This window comes from Synchiropus splendidus, chromosome 17 (genome assembly GCF_027744825.2).
Source record: "Synchiropus splendidus isolate RoL2022-P1 chromosome 17, RoL_Sspl_1.0, whole genome shotgun sequence".
NCBI lineage: Eukaryota > Metazoa > Chordata > Actinopteri > Syngnathiformes > Callionymidae > Synchiropus > Synchiropus splendidus.
Window position 1 is genome coordinate 6,445,793 of NC_071350.1, and position 25,085 is coordinate 6,470,877.

Consider the following 25,085-nt stretch of genomic DNA (forward strand, 5'->3'; position numbering starts at 1 on the left):
ATCTTGTTCTGCACAAGTATTCAATGATTATTTCCACTGTCTGCTTCATCTGAATAAGGAATTAGACCCTAAAGGAGTCAAGGCGCTGCTCGGTGGGAGAGTATACACTACGAGTAAAAAGCAAAGAGTAAAACCAGAATTTAACTTTCCATATTTTTTTTTCTTTGGAAATAAGTTGCAGTATTCTCAGAGCTCTGTCTCAGCTCAACATCTGAGCAAAGTTTTAGAAGGTGACAAAGTTTGTGACTAGCTAAAAATGTTTTTTTTTTTACTCCCATTGAAATATGGAAATAATGACGGGAACACGCGCGCATTTTCAGAAATATCACATCCCAAAAGCTTCAAAGCAGAAAGAGTGTCAGTGCCTGTCAATCAGCCCTGTGTTGCAAACACATATGCAGTCAAAACCGTCAAATTAAAGCTGTGCAGAGACGAGTGCCGCATTTTCAACTTCAGTTTCTGAGGGTTCTTTGTGTTGCTGCACAAACACCACACGTGTTTGGATGAAAAGAGCCTGAAAGCTTCTGTTTTTCTCCACAAAGTCAAGTAGGAATAAGAGTGACTGTCGAATATCTGTGTGAAGAGGAGATACCTGCTCCTCCGCACCGAAGAGTCACTCAGCTGAACCAAATTCCTCTATTTACTGAAGGATACATAACATTTTTTGCGTGATTCTGACAAAGCTGTGCATGTGAGTCATGTCTACCTCTGGGATTGTGTTTCAAGTGTACTGCATGCGCTGTGCAACTTCAGACTAAATTTAACTAGGCCAAGCACACGTTCAAGAAGCGAGAGTCCAAAACCTACAACAGGGCCGAGCATGAAGAAACTAACCTTCATGATGAAAATCTATGATTTTCATTAAAAGTGTAGTGCTGGGTGTGACATTGCTTATGAAGTTCAGCCCCCTGTCCTCACCATCCTCCTTAATTCTGAGGGTATTAGTACAGATTAGATGCCTAAGTGAGCTTGACGTAGAGATAAAAAGCTTGAGAGGTCTGCCATGGAAACAGCTGTCCAGGGAAACACATGATATGCTCACACACACATTGCGAAAACTTGCCTCCATAAAAACACAAGTTAGAGGAATTTAAGAACAAACTAGAAAAACACATTTGATCCATCAGTTTAAGCAGGACAGTCAGTGAGTCTGGGCATTGTGGAAATCCGTCAGATGAGTTGATGGACTAAAACAAAAACTGCCATTTGGCATGATCAATGCATCAGCCATGCAAAAAGTAATGCAATCAATTGAAAAGATGCTTGAAGACGTAAACGTAGAGGTTGATATGTGTCAGGTCAACTGCCTTTCATTTCATATGGTCCCTGGTTGACATTTTGACAAGTCCTTTAGTCTTGATAATCTTTGCTTAAATGTTGGACAGAAATGTGTTGAAAGAAAAAATACACTTGATTCGTGACCCTAAAGATAAAATGTAAACACAGTAATTCATAAAATAATTATTAAATTATTATATTAAATTATTTTAAAACATATATTTTGTAATTAAGCTATTTGTATCTTAGTGATGATTCTGTTTAAATTAATAAATGAATTGAGTTTGCACCAGTCTCCCACACAACTTCCTTCTGATGTGGCCCGTGGGAAAATTAATTCCTGAGTTGAAGCTTATGAGGTGCACTTTGCAACACAAACCGACATTCCTATGACAATAATCCAATCTTGTGAATATCATGGCATCAGTCCAAAGGCATAAGCTTCTACTTAATGCTTTCACTTTGATATTTCATCTTGATATTGAAAATAAGAGAAGAGGAATGACCACAACAACTTCCTACGAAAGAGCCTTTTTCCACCACATATGCTGAGGTTCTTGACAGTTGAGTATTGATGGTTCTCTTCACTATCATCTCATTCAACAACAGGCTCTCGAAGGGTTTTCCGACAAGAGGCAGCAGCTGGTCACTCAAGTCTTGGAGATGGACTGAGGCTCAGGAAGTGCTGAGTGTGTGTTATGAGAGTGGTGTTTCCCATCTCTGACACATCCTGTCCTGGTCTGCTCATTCCATGCTTGTCTACCATCCCTATTCCTTGGCAACACATTTCCAAACCTGCCGTGACTCATTGTACTATCTACAAAAGAATGTGGGCGGCAAAGTCAGATTATTATAACTCTGACGCCACAGTCACATGACCTGGTATAAAAGTCACACATTGGGCTTTTAACCAAGCAGGTGCTAAGCGACCTACATATGCTGAATTTCTCCCCTGTTTTCCCTTCAGTCGGACACAGCTGTGTGAGATCTGGCAATCTGTAAATCTGCATCAAAGTTTTTTTTTAATCTTCCTTGCCTCCCCCATGATGGGCGCCGGGTTTTCGCTGTAATCTTAGTGTAATGCCCTCATAAACCCCCCAGGTTTTACATCACTGAATAATACAAAAGGCGCAGAGGAGATGTGTGCTTGGCAATGCTTACAGTGTGTAATGAAGCCCTCAGTTTTCTGTCGTTCCTCCTGGGACGCAGTGCTTGTTTCCTGTAATTTAGCTTTCTGCATCCAGCGAGGTGAGCTTGGTATCATAAATAGACAGGTTCAATTAAGCAACTAGGGATATTCCCTGTAGAGCTTCTGCGCCTGGTGCTGGTGGAGATTATTCCCACGCCCTTTTGGGAGCAAAACATCAAAGAATGTACACAGTTTCTCATTTGATTAAAGCTGAGGTTGCCTCCTTTTTATCAGGTAGCAAGATGCATCATTTTTTCCTCCAATGACTTAGAATGGAGTTTCAAAACAGATTATTTCCTCACTAATCTAATCCCTGTGGTAAACGTGATTTATCTTTTTTCAGGTCCGGTTGCTGGACCACCCTGTCAAATAAACCCCCCACATCTCCAAGGCTGTGTCCTCCAGCTGATATATTTTTAACAGTTTATCAAAATGTCAACATGACATACTGCTTGTGTCTCAAATAGTCTGTGCTTCGTGGAGGATATGGAAGACCGACGATGGCTTGACCACCGTTTTCCAGAACGAGGTGGAAGCAGCATGTGAATGCAAACCCACGTGTCGGTCAGCCGGAGTGAGCGCATACATGCTCCATCTATCTATAGACTAACTGCTTTTACATTCCACCAGAGAACAATGTCTTGGACTTTAATTTAAAATCAAACATTGAAGTACAGAGAAAAATAAACATATTAATTAGATGCATAATAATAATAATGATAATCCCTATATCGCACAACAGCCTTAAAAGGACAACCAGCGTGAGAAAATCGGCAACATTTGGCGCATTGTACTGAATAATTTTACCCTGAACTAGAAAATCAGTCAGACCTCAGTCAATGTGAGCAAAAACTTCAATGGTGGGACTGATGTCTCAACCCAGGAAATGTCAGCCCTGAGCCTGCCTGTATCCCACAATTTTGCAGATCAATAGTGCTGCTGTCACAAACACACAAATACAGAACTGTGGCAGCCGTTAGGAGAAATGTGTCTTGGTAAAGAGAAAGGTACCGTAATGATCATTTGGCAGGATCTCCCTCGTTACTGGGCAAGAAGCACTTTTCAGTACCCAATACCCAGAAAAGACAATGTTCACACAACACAACTAAAGACTGAAGCATTGAAACAATAGCTGGATCTATGAACAGGTTGATGAGGCCTCATAAAACAGAATCCTCAATTTCAATGCTCAGAACATGGCGTTCTCCGTTTAACAATGATGTGAGGTTTCATTGAAATGGTTGTTCACATCCAAACATTTTAGAGCAGAGAGCGCCACCTAGAGGTCTCAGGTTAGGGCATGGTTTCATGAAGCTTCATGGGCCCATCACTACCGCTGAGCCTCAAAAGAAAATGCCCCTGGATCACCTCCACTGATCTTCTCCTCATCTTGGGTGGTTGACTGAGTTCCAAAATCTCTCTCAAGTGAAACCAGGCATTTAATTGACAAACACATTGCAGTTGTACTTCAATTTAATAGTGACTGAAATACAAAATAGCGACTGGCTTACGATTTACATGGAGACACTTGAAACAATTCTCTGTGTAGCTCTTCTCTATCTGTTGTCATACAGACCCCTAATCATTGTGGCACATCCATGTGATGAATATTTTCAGTAACCAGTTCTTTCAATACAAATGATACAAATATAAATGAATATATATATTTATTCAAAGAAAAACACATGAATCGTAATGAAGCATTTGATATTCCCATCCTTGCCTTGTCAAGAGAAATCATTTTAGCGTTGAGGCCAAGTCAACAACAAAGTGATGTGAAAGGGAATCACTGGATAAAATTGCCCTTTAGTTATTATTCAAATCCCAGCAGGACTATGAGCAGAAACAAGCAGAAAGTTGAAGAGTGTAAAGCTCAAGCCCCCATGTCTACCATGTTTCCTCTCCGCGGAGATGCTAATTTCCATTTGATAAAAGTCTATGATGTCAGCTGGGACACAAAGCCTGACAAATTAATTCATAAGAGCATCACATATTACCATAAGCTTCTTTCCGAAACGATTATGACCAGATTCCAGACCAAGCGCGCTCGGCTGCTGCAACATTACCATAGTAACCAGATTTTCTCTTCGGATTAGAAGCTGTTTTATTTAGCGCCTAGCTGGTGGGCGATATAGACTGGATCCCACCTGTTGTTGTAGGTGTGGAGGAAAGTGAATAAACAGGCCTCTCCCATGGAAATAGTAACAGTGAGGGAGTCGTCTGAGTGCTGAGCTGGCAGGCGAATGACCCCGGGGTTGTATTGTCACAGCTGTGGTTATCCAGCAAGTCGTCTCTCGGACCAACGTTACCTTTAACAGTTTCTGTCAAGTCCTATGTTCAGAGCACATTTTCCCAGCAGTATTACGCAAAAAAAAAACAGCATTAAAACATCAGATTATAATCGCATCATTTTAATCACCTGGGGAAATTGAGCAGCACATTGAGCAGAAAGGATTTAGCTCAGCTGTTTGTCATTTCTAAATACTTAATATCAACCCGAGTATCAGCCATGCGCTTTATCACGGACGTCCATCGAACTTATTATTAATTGTGATTCATCAACACATGAAGAGATAAATCTTATTTGATTTTACAGAGTAAACTGCCAGTCAAGATCATAAGTGAAATTAAGAATAATGGCAGAGAAAGGAACCAAACAAATTTGACTGATGTCATGATTTTATTGGATGCTATGAGCGATTTATCATTTGTTGTCAAGAGAACATTTAAGGACTGTTTATGTTTCTTAGTCATGCAACAAATGTTGTGCGACACAACATATTCATCACTTTGAAATGTTGAATCCAAATAAATCAATGACATAACCTTTAGGTCATTCAAGTCAAGTTTCTATTTGTAAAGTGTCACAGTCATATTTTAGAATAACAGGACAGTCAACACTTAGGCATCGTAAAATTTGGGAAAGTGGACAAGCAGATGCTTAGATAAAGATAAAATCAACTCTCATCAGATGGGCCTTCAGCTGCCGAGCAAATGTCACCCACGGTTGAGCAGCGAGCAGCATGTCACAGTAGGAGCAGCGATCTCACACCGCAGGTCAACTATGTGGCTAAATTAGACCTGCTTATAAATGTATCACATGCTTGCCTGGGGTTAACAGGGCCACCAACACTTTGCTGAGTAAATGTCTGGACCGGAATCATGGTAAACAACAAACAAATGTCTGCCACTCGATTTAATTTATATTTGTCCCTAGTTCAACTCATATTACACAACACACATGACTAACCAGCTCAGTTCAATTCTACATCTATCACAACCCCAACTTGCCATGCCAAAGGTTACACCTTCATTCCTACACATCCGACAAGAACAAAAACTTTATCCCATGTAACAGGCATTTTATTTAAATTACACATATTTTCTTCATCTTCATCCTTGCCAAACCACAGGCTAAATACGCGATACTCCTAGGGGAAATGGAGAGGGACATTACAACTGTATTCTTATCAGTATACTGTAATTGTTTACTTCAGTACTTTTTGAAGTAATAATAACACAAGCACATTGGAAAATTGTAATGATAATGGTAATTACCACATTGATCAAAACAAATGTGACCATCATTTTGGCCACGATCGTGCAGCCCTAGTGCATGCCTAATGTGAGTATGCCAACCTTTGCCTCTGCATGTCTCAATCCATATCTCCACTACTTGACACGCAACATGCTCATGGCGACGCACAGTCTCTGGAGTGGTACAAAGATTCTCATTTGCCTCATAGTTCCTCGCGAAGTCTGAGCACATCACCTTGTAAGTCCAACGTTTTTGCTGTGAAATGTAAAAGCGCACATACCTGAACTAAGTGTAAACCAGCAAAGGTGTGCTGCCATGAAGACATTAAAAACCAAGGTGACCTTTGCAGATTATTACTCAGACCTAGCCATGCTCTAATTGGGGGCAATCACCCAACTTGTTCCCCTCAATAATTCCCCCTAATCCCATCATGGGAAGTCTACTCCCAATTAATGCTGGATTTATCTTATTCTCTAGGCCCCTACACTGCAATAACAACATATTGACCAACATCACCGCTCTGGATTCATGGTTTTGAGGGAGAGATCAGATCGCCTCAGATTGGAAGATGCTCGTGCACTGTACGCTCAGTGGCATGTTGTGAAGGGAATCATAATGTTGAAAGATGAAAGGCCTTCCCTGTCTTCAGAATACTAAGTGGTCAGAACAAGATGAAGAGCAGTAGGAGGTTAAATAGAATCACTTCATCTCCATATTGCATTTGATTTAACCAGCACATGTTAGTAATACTATGTAATTTCACAAACATGAACAATGTCGCTCTCCTACTGACTATATTTCTCTCATCTTATTTTTCTTATGTTTACTCCTTGGGAGGCAGCCTAGCCTTTTATTATGAAGCAGTGACTTGAATGACTTTTTTCAAATATACATTTCATTAAATAAAATTGAATTCATTTCATCACTTCAGTTACAACCGGTCTTTTGGCAATGATGGAGGGTTCCAAAGCCAGACCAGTTGAGAAGCACAACAATAAAGTTTAAGGCTATATTGGACAACTAATATTGTTGGAAAATGTGTAAAAACATCAACATATTTATTCTCCCACTGACACTTGAAATGAAATCATATAATCGATAATACCCTTCCATCGACAAAAACTGAACTATGATTTCTTTCCCAATTTCACATGACATAGAGATAATCAATCTGAGATGTTTTTATATCAAAATATATACATCAAATGCCTTCTTCTTCATCCAATTATGTCATGATATGAGCAGGTAAATCAAACAGCCTTTGTCTTTTCCAGGTGAGAGTGAAGTATGCGCTATAACATGTACAAACAAGGGCCTCTTCGTTTATTCATTTATTCTGCATTTACATACACAGTGACTGCAGGGCCAAATCTGTGAGTCGGGTAAGACCCGGGCAACCCATGTGCCTCAGTGCCAATGAGCCCTGTGCTCTGAGAGGGGTCAAAGACTAGACCGGAGCCAATGAGAAAATGGATGGGGGGTTGGTGTCACCAAATGCCTGGGAACCTGTCACTTTGTGTCAGTGTTAGTGTCTACATCTGGCCCACTCTCACTTTGACCTCAAGCAAAAATAAAACTAGCTCATAGGAGTGGTCCAGTGTAGGACAAAAACTTTTACTTTTCTACCTTTCCCTCTCCACATTACAGGACTCCCTTGCATGTTGCCGCTTCCAACAGAGACACCCACCTTTTCTATACTACTGCATAGCACCAACTATCACGATCTTAAATGTGAAACTAAGGCACTACATTGGCAGAACAATGATGAGACAAATGTGACAAAACTATTTTATTATACTGAATTTAAAAAACGGCTTAAAATGGGTTATAATTGCAGTTGTATAGTATTAAAGTAGAGGGATGCAGTAACAATAATTCATATGAACTCATGTAGATCTTGGTAGCCTCATGATTGAGAGAAAACTGATGGATGGGTGCCTTATGCAGTGAATGAATGCTCTCACACAGAAAACAGACTAACTACTCCATCACAATCGTACACTGTTTTTAAGCTCGCAGTTAGTCCAGAGGGACACTGCCAACCTTCATCCTTTATGCAGCTCAATCTGCACTTCATAAGTGGTGTTTTAGGGAAGTATAAATATTCGTCAATGACAATGTTGCTCATTCATGAAGTCATGTGAAAGATCTTGGCAAAGAGATAATCAGATCCTGCCGGCGCTATAAAAATAGTTCTGTTGTTCACATGCTCCTAGTAGCAATGAGGTCCAAAGGAGACCTTTGTTTGGTGACACAGTTTGAGGCCGGAGGAGAAAATGAATGCTTAATTAAACAGAACAATGGTTGATGGGTATTGTGACCGGGGAAACAATGCCTATTGACCACATGCGTTGAAAAAAGTAAACCAGAATCTGTTGACAGAAACTTCAGGCATGAGCCCACATGGAAAACATGACGCCCTGCGGTGTTATATTTAATGTCATGTTGTTACACGCTTTGCTGGAGCACATTCTGTCCCAGGACATACAAATAAATCTACCAATCCATTATTATTATGACGGTGAATTTCTCTTTCATGAGAATCATTTTCTTAAAAAAAAAAGTGTTATGTGAAAGTGATGAAAACAGTTTTGATCATATATATATATAATTTAAAGTGAAAGAAATGCTTTGAAATACACCATGTGTTATTTCAAAGCAATTGTTTTTCACTTTAAATTGTGTAATGCGATGAAAAATTATTTGTGCAAAACTACAGCTTTCTTCTGTGAGAAATATTGAGTGAACATTTGCTTAAGAATGAAATGATTTCGCTATTAACAATCAAATCAGTGTAGACCATCAAAGAAAGTTTTGACGTAATGAGAGTGACACCCTGGCACACGTCAATACTCTTAATGGTCAAGCACTTGCTGAAGCACCTGCGACATGGTGATCAGGATTCTTCCAGGTAAGAAGTGGCAGCTGTCCTGATCCTGATTTAGCCATTGTTCACTCATTCATTGTCAGCCCAGGTTGGCCTCTTGGGGGAGCCAGTGAGAATGACTTGTCAAAACAGATCGAAACATAAGGCCACGAGGGTGAGCAGGCCTCCTCTGGCGCAGCATTTCTGTTATGCGAGCAATCTGACATGCCACACATGTTGGTTGTCCGCATGAATTGGGGAGCTCCATGGCGTCAGCTTAAAGGAGATCTAACAGCAGTGGGTTGGGGGTGTAAGGAGGGCAAATTCAACAGTTTTTAAGGCTGCAGTCAAAGTCAAATTCCATGGTTGATTTGGAGCTGCTGCCACGAAAATCTGTGTTAAATCGCACCACACTCAGTGCCAGAATTAGCTCCTCACCACACTGCACAGATGGCATCAGCGGCGCTCATTACAAATGCTTCACATTCTAGTGCAGGCTGCCTGACCCCTGCTTTAATCCTAATTAGGAATGCAATTTCCACGCAAGTCCTTTTCAAGCATGATGAAAATAAACGTTTGTGTTGCTACAGCACTGGATTATGGGTAACATCGCCACATGCTTTAAGATGACCACTGATGCGGACGGCCATTTTTAAATAGATCACAAGAACAGCGGGTTGGTTAACAAGCGCGGCGGCGACTACTGTGCACGAGCCTCAATCCCAATCTACGATGGACTGGTCAGACCGTAACACACGGGGGTAAATCCCTGGATAACATTCTGCGTCCCGCCCTTTGCACCCCAGACACCAAAACCTTCTATCCAGGATATAGACACAATCACACACATGGCAATATTCATCCTCCTCTAAAGCTTTCAATCAGTGCACCACACAGGATTAAGCAATAATTCCAGTACGGCATACAAAGATCTGGAAAACGCCCATCTGCAGATATCTAGCTAATCGGTACCCTAGGATATTAACATAGGTCTTTTTTTTTTCCAGTTCGGCCAGCAGTTCTTTCACCTAATAACGGCCTATTTGGAAAGGATGCCAACAGATTGGTGGAGGGGGGAAGCGGAGCCAAAGGCTGCAGAGATAAGCGCTCATTGTGGTGTGTGTGGACGGTGAGCGGCGACAGCAGCGATGAACTAAGACTCGACTGACAACTGAACAATAACACAAGAGCACAGAGCAGAGACATGTTGACTTAGCAGGTCCAAAAGGTTTAATCTGCCTCACTTCCTGCGCGCTCTAAGGATGTCTGCTGTGGGCTGAAATGAGCCAAAGTGAAAGCGTGGCTTTTCCAAATGCAGCCTTTAGGGGCACCGTGACTTTTAACTCTGCTGACTTTTATTTGTGATTTCACAAGGAGTTCAACCTGCAAAGCTCTTGACTTGAGGCCGAAGTTTTGCACACATGTCAGCACTAGATGTGATCCGGTCTCATATTAAATGAAACTGATGCGTAACAGAGCGATTACGTGAAGTGTAACCATCCTTAACAGATAAGGTGGCAGCCAAACTCAGTCATGTTCTATTAATGTGACACTGCACATTTATGCCACTTGGGACTGGAACACATTACATCAAAGACTTTAAAACAAGGCCATCCTGCACCTGTTCACCTGATGCCCACTTCTCACAACATAATATCAAACACTTGCACTTGAAAATCAAAGATGAGGTTTGTTGGTGAGCAATTTCATGCAAGACTTAGTCACACATGGCTCTATTTTTTAATGTCAGCGTTTAGAGGAACCTTGAACTGTGGATAACTTTTCAGTTCAAATAATACACTTGAGTAATCTATTCTTGTTCTATCATAACAGTTAAACAAAGGTCTCCTTATCTTTCCCGTCTGTCCGCCACAGTAAACTTGCAGCTGTCTCCTGTGCAGACAGGAACCGTTGGCACACACATCTGGTTGTGTCCACGCAGGTTAAAGAAGGATGTAACCGGAGGGCATATAAATATGCAAAATTCGGATGATGCACGCTATTGCTGTCGCCATAGAAAGTGTATGCACGCACAGAAAGGATGGCTCTGTTCAAAACACACAAAATGCAATACAGATGTCTTTCGTCTGGAATAGTACTTGGTATGCTTGTGGCACCAGAAGAAGAGTTTACAGACAGTAAAACCCAGAAGATGGCGCATCGAGGACTTGAGGCCCTGTCTGCAAGTTCTGTGTTGGGTAGGCCTTTCGTCCTCAGCGATCCAGTAATATCTCTCACTGTATCCGAGTCCTAGACTAAATAAATAAATAAATATTAACATGTACAGCTGATAGTCAACTTTTTAAAAACAGTGATGTCATTGCCCTGCCTGTCTCTTTCTTCCCAATAAAATGTCACTTCACAATAGAAGCAGCATTTGCATTTAGAGCATCTGCTGTTTCAACTGTGACTTGCCATAACAGCTACGCTAATGTAACCTTTACATTTGTAGCTATACCATTACAATGCCACAAACGTCATTTGTCTCTGGCATATGGACTACAATGTTTTACATGAACCTCCATCACACATCAGTCACTAGGTATCTTCATTTATCACAGCCCATCACAAAATGAAACATAACTTTTGGCTTTACTGTAACGCTACAACAAAGATTAGAAAAATGTAGCCCTCAAAATGCCCCTTGTATAAACCACCGCCGACTTATGTGGAGAAAATCCCGGTGAGAACGGAAGTACAGTGGAGTGCCAACGTGCATTTAGGTTCACCATTGGAGTTGCACACATACATGATACAACGATACGGCCAAAAAATTAAGTACTGTGTGAGCTGAGTGCCTCCAGTCTGCCAGGTAATCTACTGAGCAGCTGACTCAAACATGGCTGGATGGATGAATGAAAATCCCTAGTACACAGTGCTAGTTCACATATCTCATTTCACACTAGTGATGAGACCATAAGTAGATAGATATATTAGATTATCCCCGAACAGTTATCAGTTAAAAAAAATGCATTTCTTTATTTTTATTTTAAACTGACTTTGTATGATTAAAACCTTGTGGGTGACAACAAATGACAATGTTTTACGCCAACCTAGCATAAGAAGGAAGTTATTCATCTGAATTTGAAAAGAAAAGAACAGTGTCTTATTGATGAGGCCCGTCCTGAACAACAGCTACCAGACCATAAATTGTACAACGCGTGGGTAGCAATTGTGACTACCCCATTGTTGTGTAGTAAGCACTAATGTGAGTACAGACGGAGGAGTGCAGAATGCGAGGTCGAGAGAAGTGTGCGGCTGCGTGGGATTGACTGGCCACAGGTGAAGTAAGCAATGACAGCCCGAGCCTTGGTTCGGGTCACCGGGGGTCACTTCTTGCCCCCGCATTGAGAACTGCGTGCTTTTGACAGAGAAAGTGAGAACAGAAGGGATCATTCTCATGAATCAAACACTTTCTCTTGTTTGTGTGGACTGGGCCCAGTCTCCTTCAGGGCTCGGAAGTCGGTACTCTGTGTAATGGCACACCCATAAATGTAAATTTGAAAAACAGCTTTGAGACCGATCCTTTGAGGTAAGCGGATAATTTACACCACACTGACCATTTTAAATGTACCATTAATGTGGCAATACTTGAACTGTGACAACCACATTGATGATTCACAATTAAAATACAAATCCGTGGAAAATTGAAAAGGGTTTTTTTTTTCCTTCTTGGAACTGGAAGGCCAGTCCCTGAGAAAGTGGCTTCCAAGTACTGGAGGAGCAGAAAATAACCATCACATGAAACAATTTCTAATATCACAAGTAACTCCACGACTCATAAGAAACAGATTATTGCTGGATTAAAGAGGCAGTCATCTATCAACAGTAAGAAGTAGCAATTGCCAAACCAGAATTTCGAATCAAACTTGCCCTCTTAAAAAACAAATGTGCTTAAAGACATTCTTCAGACTCAAATAGTTTGCGCAGACCGGTTGTGGGAGAGGGAATGTTAGTTCAACAACAGCTGGGGACGGAGACATCTGAGGCTCCTACTGCTGACCCCCTCCCTCAAACACACACTTCTATCACCTGCTTTGAGAGGAATCCTTGATGGGCTTCCGTGGGAAATAGCAGCCGGAGGCAGCAGACAGTCAATCGACCATCTCACAACACCCGCTCTGTTTCCCATCTACACTGTAAACGATGCCACCTTCACCGACAGGAAGTACAGGTGTCTTGGTCAGTTACAGCGATGGCCTCGGGAAACAATGGCCAAGTTCTAAAGTGCTTTCATGGTGAGAACAGAAGACAGCTGGCAGCCTCAGTCACCTGTTGTCATTGCTTACGTCAAACATAAACGTGGTGCGACCGTGTGCGTGGTATGCATGGATCCGCTGGTATATATTTTGAGAGAAAACTCTACCTTTATGACAAAACAACAGGGTTTGCTGCTTGACCACTTATGATGTCATAATTCCAGGTACTTGTTTTATTAAAGTACCATAAAGATGATGTCCAACTATTTGACTTGTACAAGTGATACAATCAAATCATCATTGAATTGTTTTTGTGTTTAACTGTTCGACTGAGTCCTAGTTGTGTAGCAGAGAATCCTAATAGAGCTCAGCCTGGTGGCCATGGATTAGTGTAACAAGGGAACATGACCAGACAACAACAAATAAGCCATGGCCGATCAACCAGTGACCTTTCACCTATATATTTTCCTAATTCCTACAGTACATTATTAACATCAACATTTTGTCCTTTTCACATCAGACCTTCCTCTTTTCTTGATTCTGGTTGCAATAGTCCTATGCTGAACAAGCTTTTAATCTGCAGCTTGACACTATTGTAAGGTCAAACAGATAACAACAGTCGCAGTTCGCCACAACACCTGAACACACAGACACAACTACTGCACACAAGCTACAGGCTTGACTCAGCTAGTATAAACAAGAGAAGCTGTCGTTGGGACACTTCAAGTCAGCATTTTGATTGAGGCCTATACTAGACAGGCAGATCAATAATATGGATTTTAATACATTTATTTATTTTTATCTGTCATGAAATATTTGTCTTTCCCTGAGTCGAATGTGACATCAATTAGTGACTGAAGTCTTGCCTCTAGAAAGGGTATCCAGACAGGACTCATTTCCCTCTTTTGGGCCAAACCCAGATAAGCTCCAGTGATTGGACGTGCGCCTGGATCGTTCACCTCTGCTTAAAATAACAAAAACTGTTCCATTAGCATCTGAGTTGGATCTTCAGCTTGGATACCAGCACATCACAACACATCACCCACCCATCTGCAGAGCTGAGCTTCTCTCTGAACACTGCCATGCTCACAATTGCCCCAAAGGAAGCCGCCCACAGATGTGAAACATGGATGATCCTGAGCGTTGATGATACAAGATAGAACTGTACACTTGCTTAGATCCGCATGAATGATTGCTGGCGAGGGGAAGGGAAGTGTCGCGGAGGGGGCGGTTGCTAAGTAGGCGACTCATACAACAAACACCAACTGAACTGAGTTCTTTTGTTGACACTCATCCATACTGAACGCATATCGCCTCTAAAAATATGGAGGACAGATAATGATAGCAAAAGAACATTGTGCTAGTTTGGTCTATAAAGAGGGGGGGCAACATCTCCACAATATGAGGTTGTCTCTCTGATGTATTACTCCTAACATTTAGTTAAATGTAACCCCTGCTGAAGGAGTGACTTTTAGATCTTGTATTTCTTCTTTATTTTCTTGATAAATAATTTGGTGGGTTTTGTATACTGAATATTTTAGAGTGTTCTGAATTAGATTTGTTTGCTTCACATGACGGTGCAGTTTAAGAGGAGTAACCTGAAGACATCATTAGTTTTGGTTGAGTTTCGATTAACAGATCAAAAGTCACATCATTGGGCAACAAGATCACTGGCTTTCAATTCTTTTCTCCCTTAAGCACAGACATATAACCAGCTTCCTATTTTCCTACTTTTTTGAATGATATTTTTGGGATTAGTGTGCCACCAATAGCACCATTATCTCTGAGCCGGAAAGTTTTGAAACTATCTTTAGGTCCATGGAGTACAAGAAGAGTGATAGGAAATGACTGACTAGATAAGAAGGTCATTTGGAGAGATACTGAGCTCCCCAGGACACGAGGTCTAATGTTTGGAGTAGATAATTAAGACAATTATCATTTTGCTGGGATGCAATTTAAGAAATACCTTCTTACTAATGAGGTGAGGAGTATTCACCATATCCCCCCGGTTGCTGTTTATTCAAACCCCAGGGTGATACAGCACACTCAAGGTTTTGGACCACGCCTCGTAGATTGGCAGTTTCAGACATATCAAACAGCAAATTTGGATTATTATTTGGATTGCTAATACAAATATATTTATATGAGTTTGGAGGGGGGAAAAAATCTGTCTTTGGTTTACAAATGACGATCAAAATGTCTCAAAGTATGATAAAACGTTTAATTTAATGTGTTCCTTTGGGCTTTATAAGAAAAATGACTCATCTTTATAAGGGTTCCAAGGAAAACTGGTCATGGTCATCATGTGGACAGGATGTTTTCCCCCTTGAATACATTCCAAATACAGTCTAAAATGAATGAGAGGAGGCCGCGGTCTGAGCCAGTGACCAGTTTTAATGATGACAAATGCTTGACACACCACTGAGTCACGGTGAAATCCACCCAAATCACTTTCTGCTCTTTCCTTTAACTGTGTTGCGTTGTATGACACAGAAACCAAGCAGCCCACCCCCCCTGTTTCCCCACATTGGAGCTCAGACAGCGGGCAGCCAAACTCGCCACCTATGCCTGGCATCCTGACAAATATCTGAGGCACTCACTTATCCAAAGTATTCTCTCTCTCTCTCTCTCTCTCACACACACACATACACAGACACACACATATGTGGCAGCAGGCATGAACAGCTCCCACTGCACTGACTCTCCAGGACGACTGAAAAGCATCAGTGTATCTGTGATCTTTTCTGACAGAATCAGGGATCTCCATTAACGTCCCTCGATATTAACCATTCACCCTCCTTGAAGTATTTATTCCAGCTCCTTCAGACAGCACTTTAATCAAGGTTTTAGATTAAATTGTGCTCTCTTCTGTGAAGCCTCCTGATCACCTCTTTTCTCAAGAACCTTCCACTACTTGACCTTAAATGGGAGCCTATAAGCGGTCAACATCCACAGACTTTTTTAGTACTGTTGATATACGCAAGTCCTTTCTCACGATACTGTCGTATTATGACTGCCACCTGTCTTTCTGGGCTACACTCTAACACCTAAGTCACCAGTGTTCCACCACAGTAAAGTGATGACTCACCAGTGATGTGGCATTTTTGACATCTACACAAGACTTTTGTTTGCACGACAGGTGTCAACAGTCTTAACTGACAGCAAACAATCTTGGTCCGGTGTTATCAGTTCAACTTTAGCTCTATATAGTGTTACGCGACACAAAAATTGTTCCCACGCATACGGTATTGGATTCAGTTACAGTCACAAGAACCCCCGCTGAGCCTCTCGTGGTGCAAGTCTTCTCAGGCAACCCCATTTCATTAAGCTACGCTATTGCTTCCACTTGACAAATGTTAAGCCGACCAACCCCAGGTCGTAAATAAAGATGCATTTCACACATAACAATTTACATACTATAGCTCAAATCTGAGATCAAATGGAAAATAGAGGCCAAGGACTGTTGACACACACCTCTAATAACTTCAACTGTTTGAATATTTCAGTACAGAAATCATTTGAGAATAACTGCAACACTGCTAGTTAGGGCTTATTTTACGGTCACAGAGAGGTTGATAAGTGATTAGTACTAACAAGAGGTTTAACAAGATCACTGCTACGACAACCTCAAAGAGCAACACAAACCAGTTAATCATCACTAATACTGTAAGTGAATTGGATGTGAACCAAGATTTGTGTGTCATGCCCGAACTCAAACTCCACCAGACAAACCTGCCAAGTGTGGACAGCCTGAGTCACTCACTGCGATTGCCTGTCTCCAAATTTACAGAGATTGGTGGGTCATAACGCAGCATGAAAACAGATGCGTCCATGCTCCTAAAATGCCTGAGGAGCTTGAACAATGACATTTTAACCATCTAAATAATAAAAGAGACGAACCCATGTCTTATTCCACTACACATTATGACAATAAAACAGCCAGGAGATTTAATTTGGAGGTCACTTGTGAAAATGCAACTTGTGCCGGCATGTCATAAATTATTGTCCGACTCAATTCATTTTTAAGATGAGAACATGGAGGTTCCTGTCTGCCTCGCTGATGCATCCTCATGTATCATTTCTAGGCCACGCTGTCATTCAAAAGGATGTCTGACATCAGTCACAACTGACTCACGCAAAATTCAACTGCAAATTCCAGCCAAAACACAATATACACAACACTGCTGTGCAAGACAAATCCTAAATTCTGTTTAGCTTGTAAAAATATTGCAAAAAATATGTGAAAAGATGACACATAGGACACAAGGAAAAACATGCTAACATTGTTTGACCAACTGGATTAGGCCCAGAGATCTTTCAGTTCAAAACTGAACAACTATTTAAAATGTTGTTTAATTTTGCTGCCATGTGTGCATTCAAATATCAGGAATGCCAATAAGCAAGCAAACCTGGCAGTAAACATGAAATAGTTAGTAGATTTTTCTCATTAAACTTGTGTTCCCTCGGCAGGGGAGATACAACAATGGTGTTTGCAAATGTGCTCAGCACAAAAATAACAGATGCTGCCAGATGTTGGCTGTGTTTTAAGAGTTCCAAGTCTTGCTACGGGACAGTAACATGAAAACACCATCAATATTTAGCGGGCCATCATACGCTAGCCTTCCATCAGTGGACACATCCTTCACAGCAAGACGGCAGAACCACAATCAAACACCTGAGGTTCTGAGATGACGCTGCCTTATGGCTATTTTTAGACTTTAATTGCCCTTTTGTTACAGCCTGGTAAACAAAGATGAATCCAGCGCGATTATCTGGTTATGAATCTCGGACGGAGCTCAGCCTGGAGCCTTCACGCTTCCGCGGCGACAGCGGCTCTGTCGTGTGTAGTTCATTGCTGAAGTCATGTCATTATTGAAACCCCTAATTATTTTCACAGCGCTGACGGCATCCCAGTGTTTGATCGATGGCGGTCGCCTCTGACCTATTGATGTTTTCTGTCCGTACTGAGGAGCCACAGTGCTTCCCACCCACTGCTAACCATGTGGGCACTGATAAGAGACCATCAAACAGGAAATGATGAGATCAGAGATTAGCCTGTTGATCTTCAGGCCTAAACACGGAAGAATAATGGCCATAACAAACAATTACGCATTTTTAAACTCAGAAAGGGAAGCACTCATTACCCTAATTACATAGCTATTCAGTGTAACATATCCACTCTTAATCTCAAAATTGCACCACAACTGTCTGACGAAAAAAGAAAAAAAAACCTCCTGGTTCCACGGTAAGAGTTCAATACATCAAAAGTGGAAATACATTTAAACGTTTGGCCTAATTTTAACCAGCCTGAACACCAACATTTTGACCATGGAAAAATTCAAATTCCATTTCTTCAAATAGCTGTTGCAGCCCAAGAGTAAACAAGTGATATCATTGAAGTTGATTGAAGTTGCAAGACATCAAGGCGTTATTTTGGACAAAGCCATTTTTTAAAATCTATAAATCAATGCAGCAACATTAATTCATCCTCCAAGCTTGCGAAGGGAGTGTCCAGAATTGAGTCACATTGAAATAAGCAGAATATTCTTAGACCTTATAAAGTCGACTTTAATGCTAGTGCTAAGTGCGCTGATAACCTCGGTGTCATAGTTTTCATTTAAAAATATCTTTGCATAGACTTCTGCAGCTAGTTTGTCTTATGGCCTTTCAAAACGTGACAACCACATCAAGGAAAAACAGTCAAGAGATACAAATTTCTTAGAGACTGCCACGCCTCCTTGATCCAATGTTAGATAAGGCCATTGATGAAAGTCTGACAGAGCCTGTTAGTTGGTTCAGCCATGAGGATTATTGTAGTTTATGAGCGTAGGCTCTTTTGCATGCTCATCTTATTGACATTTGAAGCAGCACATGTCTGTGTCATTTCGGGAATGCGACTTGCCTTTCAACCTCAGTATCTGCTGTTACTAACAGCAAGTAAAAATATGATGAGGAATGCTGAATCCTGTGTTGAGTTAAAATGGATTTCAGTCTCAGGAGATGGTCACACCCAGTTTGAATTCTGGATGCCTTCATCTGCAAACACATGACTCCACCTTCCTTTGCTGACCACAGCTTGCTCACCGACGGGGCTGTTTTTTTTATCTCTTACATAAACAGGTGGTTGTGATTGTTGGTCCGAGCGCAGGGAAGTTGTGTGTCCATGTGTTTCCTATTTGGAATGCTGCAATTGCCAAATACGCACACTCAGGTTTGGGAGGGACAGCGTAGATATTTCTGGTTACGCCTGCTTGAAAACACCTCCACCCACTCCTGCTCAGCTGTTTGGGGTCATTCCACAGAGCAGCCATGTGCCACTTTCATCTGGAGGAGGGACTGCACAAAAACTCACATGACTACACCTCCACTGTCAAATAATGGCGTGGGTTCATTAAAATATGCGAACAACTTCCTGAGACAGCCACAAGAAATCGCAATATTATTGCAGTGGGAAGGAAAAAACAAGTCAAGCGCTTATTCACCTTTTACTCAGAGATTTTGGAAGAGAATAACTTCTGACTTGTCACAGAAGCATCAAGAGACTTTGTTTGTCTGTCTCTGCCATTTACTGTCTCTGCAGTAAAATGTCAGTGAGTATGTGCCTTGCCCACAGGGCCGTAGATGTCATTCAGAGTGCTCCAAACATTTGCTCACAAGCTTTGGGAGGGTCGGGAAACATCTGACAACAAGCACCTCCTAAGGGAGGCACTATCAGCAGTTATCTTGGGGCACACTGACTCCTGCCACGCCAAAAGAGCTATGCCTTGCATGCCAAACAATGCCAACATTTGGCCCCAATGCGGGCAAATATTTGAAGCGCATCCAGTGAAAGCCCCAGTAATATTTGCATTGGTGGATGTTCAAAGCTCTGTGAGTGATGCAATGACTTATCAGTCAAAACAACAGGCTAGTGGCCCGCTATCTCGATGATAGCATCCATTCAGATAAAGAGAAAAGCCTGGAATAGATAAAGCTGACAGCAAAGAGAGGAAAAAAATGTCAACTGTTCAGGCTTAGTAATCAATTTACATATTTCAGCATGCGTTATACATGATCACCTCAGAGTGGTCAGTTATTTTAAAGGGTACACATGAATTCCAGGAGGACTAATTTAAGACAGATCCACTTAAATTAAGCAGTCATAAATGTTTAAGATGCTGTAGGCTTCATGTATGTTTTTTTTATGTATATTGATGATAACAATTCCTTACCTAGGACGCTGCAGTTCAACAAAACCTTTTTTTGGTTGATTTTTTTTTTTTTACAGCACACTGTCACTGTAAGGTCATGAAACTAAAGGCTCGCTCAAGGTTGCTCTAAACTTGGCTACCAAAAGTAGGAGTCCGATTGGTGCAGTCCAACTTGTCGGTTGAAATATACAGAAGAACAATCCTTTATCTTGCTTTTAAGTGAAGCTTGGCAAGTACGGGGGATAGAAAAGGACTTTACATGCCCTTCATAAATAGAATTGTTACAAATGTGTCGTGATTTTTTCACATTAAAATTAATGACAAATAAATGTCAATGGTCTTCCACCGAATAATTTAGTCAGTGGTATCATTATGAGTAGGATTCATATTTCTATAGCACACATCCTTGCTTAAATCTCCGCTAATGCCTCTAGGATGAAGTTTCTCACCGGCAAGACCAGCAGGAGAATTTCTTGCCTAATCTTACATGTCTGAGATATAATTTTAAATAATCCATCACTTTCCATTTCTAACTTCCTGAATAAATAAAAATGTATCTGAGGATTTTAGAGAAGATTTCCACTGTGGCTGAACAATTGCCAAATATATTGATATAGTCTAGTATGACCAGAAAAAAAAATTCTTCTGTCTTGAGTCCCTCAAGTAGCTATTATTCCCCGTTTGAAGAAAGCAGTCTGACACAGGTGTTTCCTTTAAGAGTCGTAGCAGTGATCTCAAAGTTTTATTTGCTCCAGAGTAATCCACTTGGAGCATCTTCCAGACACACATATCTTGGCTCTGCTCCTGGCAGGCCGCCCTGGCAGATGTCCTCTCTTGCAGTACAGTATGTGCCACATTCTTTGAAACACTTCAATGAAATGGAATCGGCGAAACCACCACTGGAATATGGCTCTGAGCTCTGCTAACAGACATTGTGTAGCTCACTGCTCTTAGACTTGTTCACTTGAAGCAACAAAGGTCCGAGCGGCCTCCTGCACTGACAGATGACTGGGCTGATATTTGAAGCTATGCTCGGCCGTGCTGAGTATAGCCTCCACATGGAATTGCACGGGGGTTGCAAGTGGATAACGATGATGATCACCCTGAGAATCTCATGAATTGAAAAGAGCTCTGACGCATAACAGAGAAACTAAAATAACACTCTGACCTGAACAACAAGAGGGAAGGCATGTTGTTCTGCTTTAATATGTTTTGTTGCAAACGTCACCATCTTTTAGTAATCGCCATCCTTCAAACGTGACATTCCAATAAACATGAAATATTTCTACTTATACTTTTTAATGACGACTTTCTAAAATGTCCCCAAAATCAACATGTCAATGAAACAATTCAAAAATATTTTCAAACATATTCACAAAGAACAAATCTGATGATGACGTTTCACTGCAGCAAGGTGATAATCCCTACAGTGTCTTTCTTTGACCAGCACCAGATGCACAATCTGTTAATGCTGGATGTATGATGTCATGTTCTTCAATTCATCACTGGATGATCACTTCATATATAAAGACGAAATGGATCTGTTGCACTGTGCAGCAGCAACAACAAAAAACGACACTATCATCAAGTTCAGTACTGCCTATACGTATATAAGGTTAAGTCTCAGTTTCAGCCAACCTGCCGCCATGTAACTTTTTTTTTTAATCACACTGCTGTAAATTGTCAAGCCAAAGTGTCACACAAACAACATGTTTTTTTCAAACAAATTCCTCAGCAGATCACAGGGATCTTAATATACGTCCACGGAGAGAGACCCGAGAATACAGGGAGTTTTTTGCCCCAGTGTGGACAACCATAGATTTTCTTAGATTAGACGACCTTTATTAGATCCACAATGAGGCGATCCAACAACAGCAACAGTAAAGACATGAAAGACATTAAAGTACAAAGATGACAGATTAAAGATGTACCTGACACACAAACAACAAATTCAACCCAAGAAAAGTTCAAATTTGAATTTTAAACTCAGGTTAAAACGTCAGTGACTATCAAAAATGAACACGTTATTCCAACACACTGACTATTTTGACTGCATTGTCTTGACAAACCAGAAATCAGTACTATGTTTTGACCAGTCCCAGACAGCAACAAGTGCCCACCTCACACGGGTTATCATGATTCATGCGCACTATTCTTTTCGCACAAACTGTTGTCATTGTCAAACGCGGAGGCACAAAGCTGCCGGGGGCTCTGGCGGATGAATATGTAAATTAAACGCCTGGGCTCTAACAGGTGTGTGTCCGTCTTGTCCCAAGTCAGGCTGATAAAATGCCGTCGCGGGGAGGATTAGAACAGGGGGAGCAGTAACGAATTGATTTTCCGACTGCTGTGTTTGCGTCTAGCAGCGGGACAGCGGTGCCGTTTGAAAGGCACCATCAGCGGGGAGAGAAGGGGGAGGTCGCCCGCTGCCGTGGCTCCTCCCGCGGCCGCTCAGGCTGCTTTACTCCGGCGCGGAGGCAAAACCGTTACATCGCATCGCTAACCTCAACAACGACACTAGTCTGACTGTGGTACAATCGAAACCACGTCGCACCTTTGCTGTGGAAAATACAACAATAATAAAGTCGCCAGCTCAACTTGGGAAACTTTTCCTATAAGCGTGTACACACAACACCGCCATGCATTTAAAACGAGCACAGCCTAACGAACTTAGCGACATTTAGACTGACGTTCGAAGTGAACTCAGTTTGTCACACACAATAGCGGCTTAAATCAAAGCACGGCGCGATCAAACAGCAGCCGCTGCGCCGGAAGTTTGACCAAAATGGCGAATACAGATTCAAACAAGCTGGAAAACAGAGCATATATTTATTCGCTTCACTAATAACACGAGCTTCGCTGGAGTTCGAGGTGAGTTGCGGCAAGGTAGAGTCACTTCCCACGGACTAGCCGAGCACAGCCGTGTGATTCCACGGCGACTCGGTTTGAGAAAGTGAATAAATATCGACGTGTTTGGTTGTTTAGTGTACTTACAGTGAGTTGAGAGAAGAGTCAAGAGACAAGCCAGACGTGCTCTCGCCATCTTGGAGTCGAAGCAATGTTGAGTGTGACTGTCCGAACATGCGCAAAGTAGCCTAAAGAGATTTGGAGAGGATGGAGAGAGACAGAGGGGGGAGAGAGAGGGAGAGAGAGAGGGTGTGGGGGGGCGGGGGGATAGGGGCGGGGAGACCGCTCTGTGGGGTATCCATGGTGACCGAAAGCATCACTCACAAGAATTTATAGTCGCCACAATGTGGGAAGCGTTTACTACTGTGTCCGTGTACTGGAGTTCAGATAAGAGAGAGGTCTGCGCCGACCCTCTCATCAGCTGTGACGACAGAGCAGAGCTCCAACTCCTACAAAACAATTTAGGCTTAGTTTAGAAAACTCAAATGTATGATGCTTTACTCATCTCCAGGACTCAGTAGTGGGAAATTTATCTGGACTTTAGTTCATGTCTGGTTTTCTTGCAGCCCAAAGTCATTCAAATACTACTTAACAAGTCAAACAATTATATTTCTTTTTAAAAAATGTATCCTCGCGATAAGTCACTTTTTATGTATTCTTAATGATTCAATGTGTGAGAAGATAACATTCCAACTGTGATCTAGATTAATAGAAAGACTCTCATAGGGTCATGTGATGGAGAATTATTGTTATTGTTCAGACTAATGGAAAGTTACTGGTGAAGGCTGTCTCACTGTCTTTGCTTGTACCATTCCTCCTTGTTGTCAGAACTCAGAGTGCAGACTGAGCGTCTCACACCTGCTCAAGTCATGCTGCTCAGACATTGTTGCTTGTTATCTTCAGTGTTACTGCGTGCCCCTCCTGTCCAGTGATTAAAGTGTAAAGAGTATTAAAGTGTATGCTCACTGAGAATTCCTCCGTGAGAGTTTCAACTTCATACTGTGAGCTTGTGTTCTCTCTCTCTTTGCAAAGATTCTTCAATAAATATTCATCAGACAATTCTCTCTCCAAGATCTTTATTGTAGTCAGGAAATTCCACAACAGTCACATAGGAGGTCCAACTGGACCTGGTGACCCAGTGAACAGCAAAGAAATATAGTAGCCCTAGTTCTACGAGAATGTGCGAAGGTCTCTAACAGACTTTACTGATGGTTTATTCCACTCATCTGGGGGAGGGGTTACTCCCCTAAAACCTCCACTACAGCGAAATGCAGCAACAGAGAGGAGAACCAGTTGGACCCACGGTTAGAGGACTCATATAACCGGCGTTACATCCAGGTAACTTCTTAATTTCTATTCTGTACATTCTTTGCCCTCTAGCGGACTTCACCAATTTATTACCTCATCTTTGGTCTCAGGGATGACTCACCTGGACACAGAAACTGTGCTCCGTTACCAAGAGGAAACCCATCCCACCTGATCTCACTCTGCAGCAGACGAGGCATTGCTTGTCACTCTATCCAAACAGTACGTGAGACAGCGACGCAGTGCTTACGGTCGAGTGTGCCCTCAGCCCATCGACACCGATATGCAAATAACACTACAAATCCAGTGAGCAAAATATTGGGAAGACACACCAGAACCTGCACTTTTGACCCCATAACGGACAGTTAGCCTCCTGGTCTTCTGAAAGTTGGATGTATGTTTGATGCAGCGAGCCAATGCCCGCACAAGCTTGTGTTTAGCCCTTTGAGGCATCGCCTCTGCACCTGAAGGGTCAGTCCCCTACCAGTTAGAGGTCATGCATAGACCCAAAGAACTGGACATAGAACCCAGAACAGAACAGCTAAACTGAACGCTTCTGCGCTGCAGTGCCGAGGCAGAAAAATACGAAGAGTTGGGCCGAATGGAGTGCTGG

General features: G+C 41.8%; 1 protein-coding gene across 1 annotated transcript in view; it reads right to left on the reverse strand.

The window, feature by feature from the left end:
• Nucleotides 1-23,413, reverse strand: part of LOC128748763 (junctional adhesion molecule 3B-like) — a 33,581-nt gene extending 10,168 nt beyond the window's left edge. The window contains exon 1 of the mRNA XM_053847737.1: nucleotides 23,255-23,413. Within this exon, the coding sequence (XP_053703712.1) occupies nucleotides 23,255-23,303 (49 nt within the window). The 5' untranslated portion in view covers nucleotides 23,304-23,413. The remainder of the gene's footprint in view (nucleotides 1-23,254) is intronic.
• Nucleotides 23,414-25,085: the final 1,672 nt, after the last annotated feature.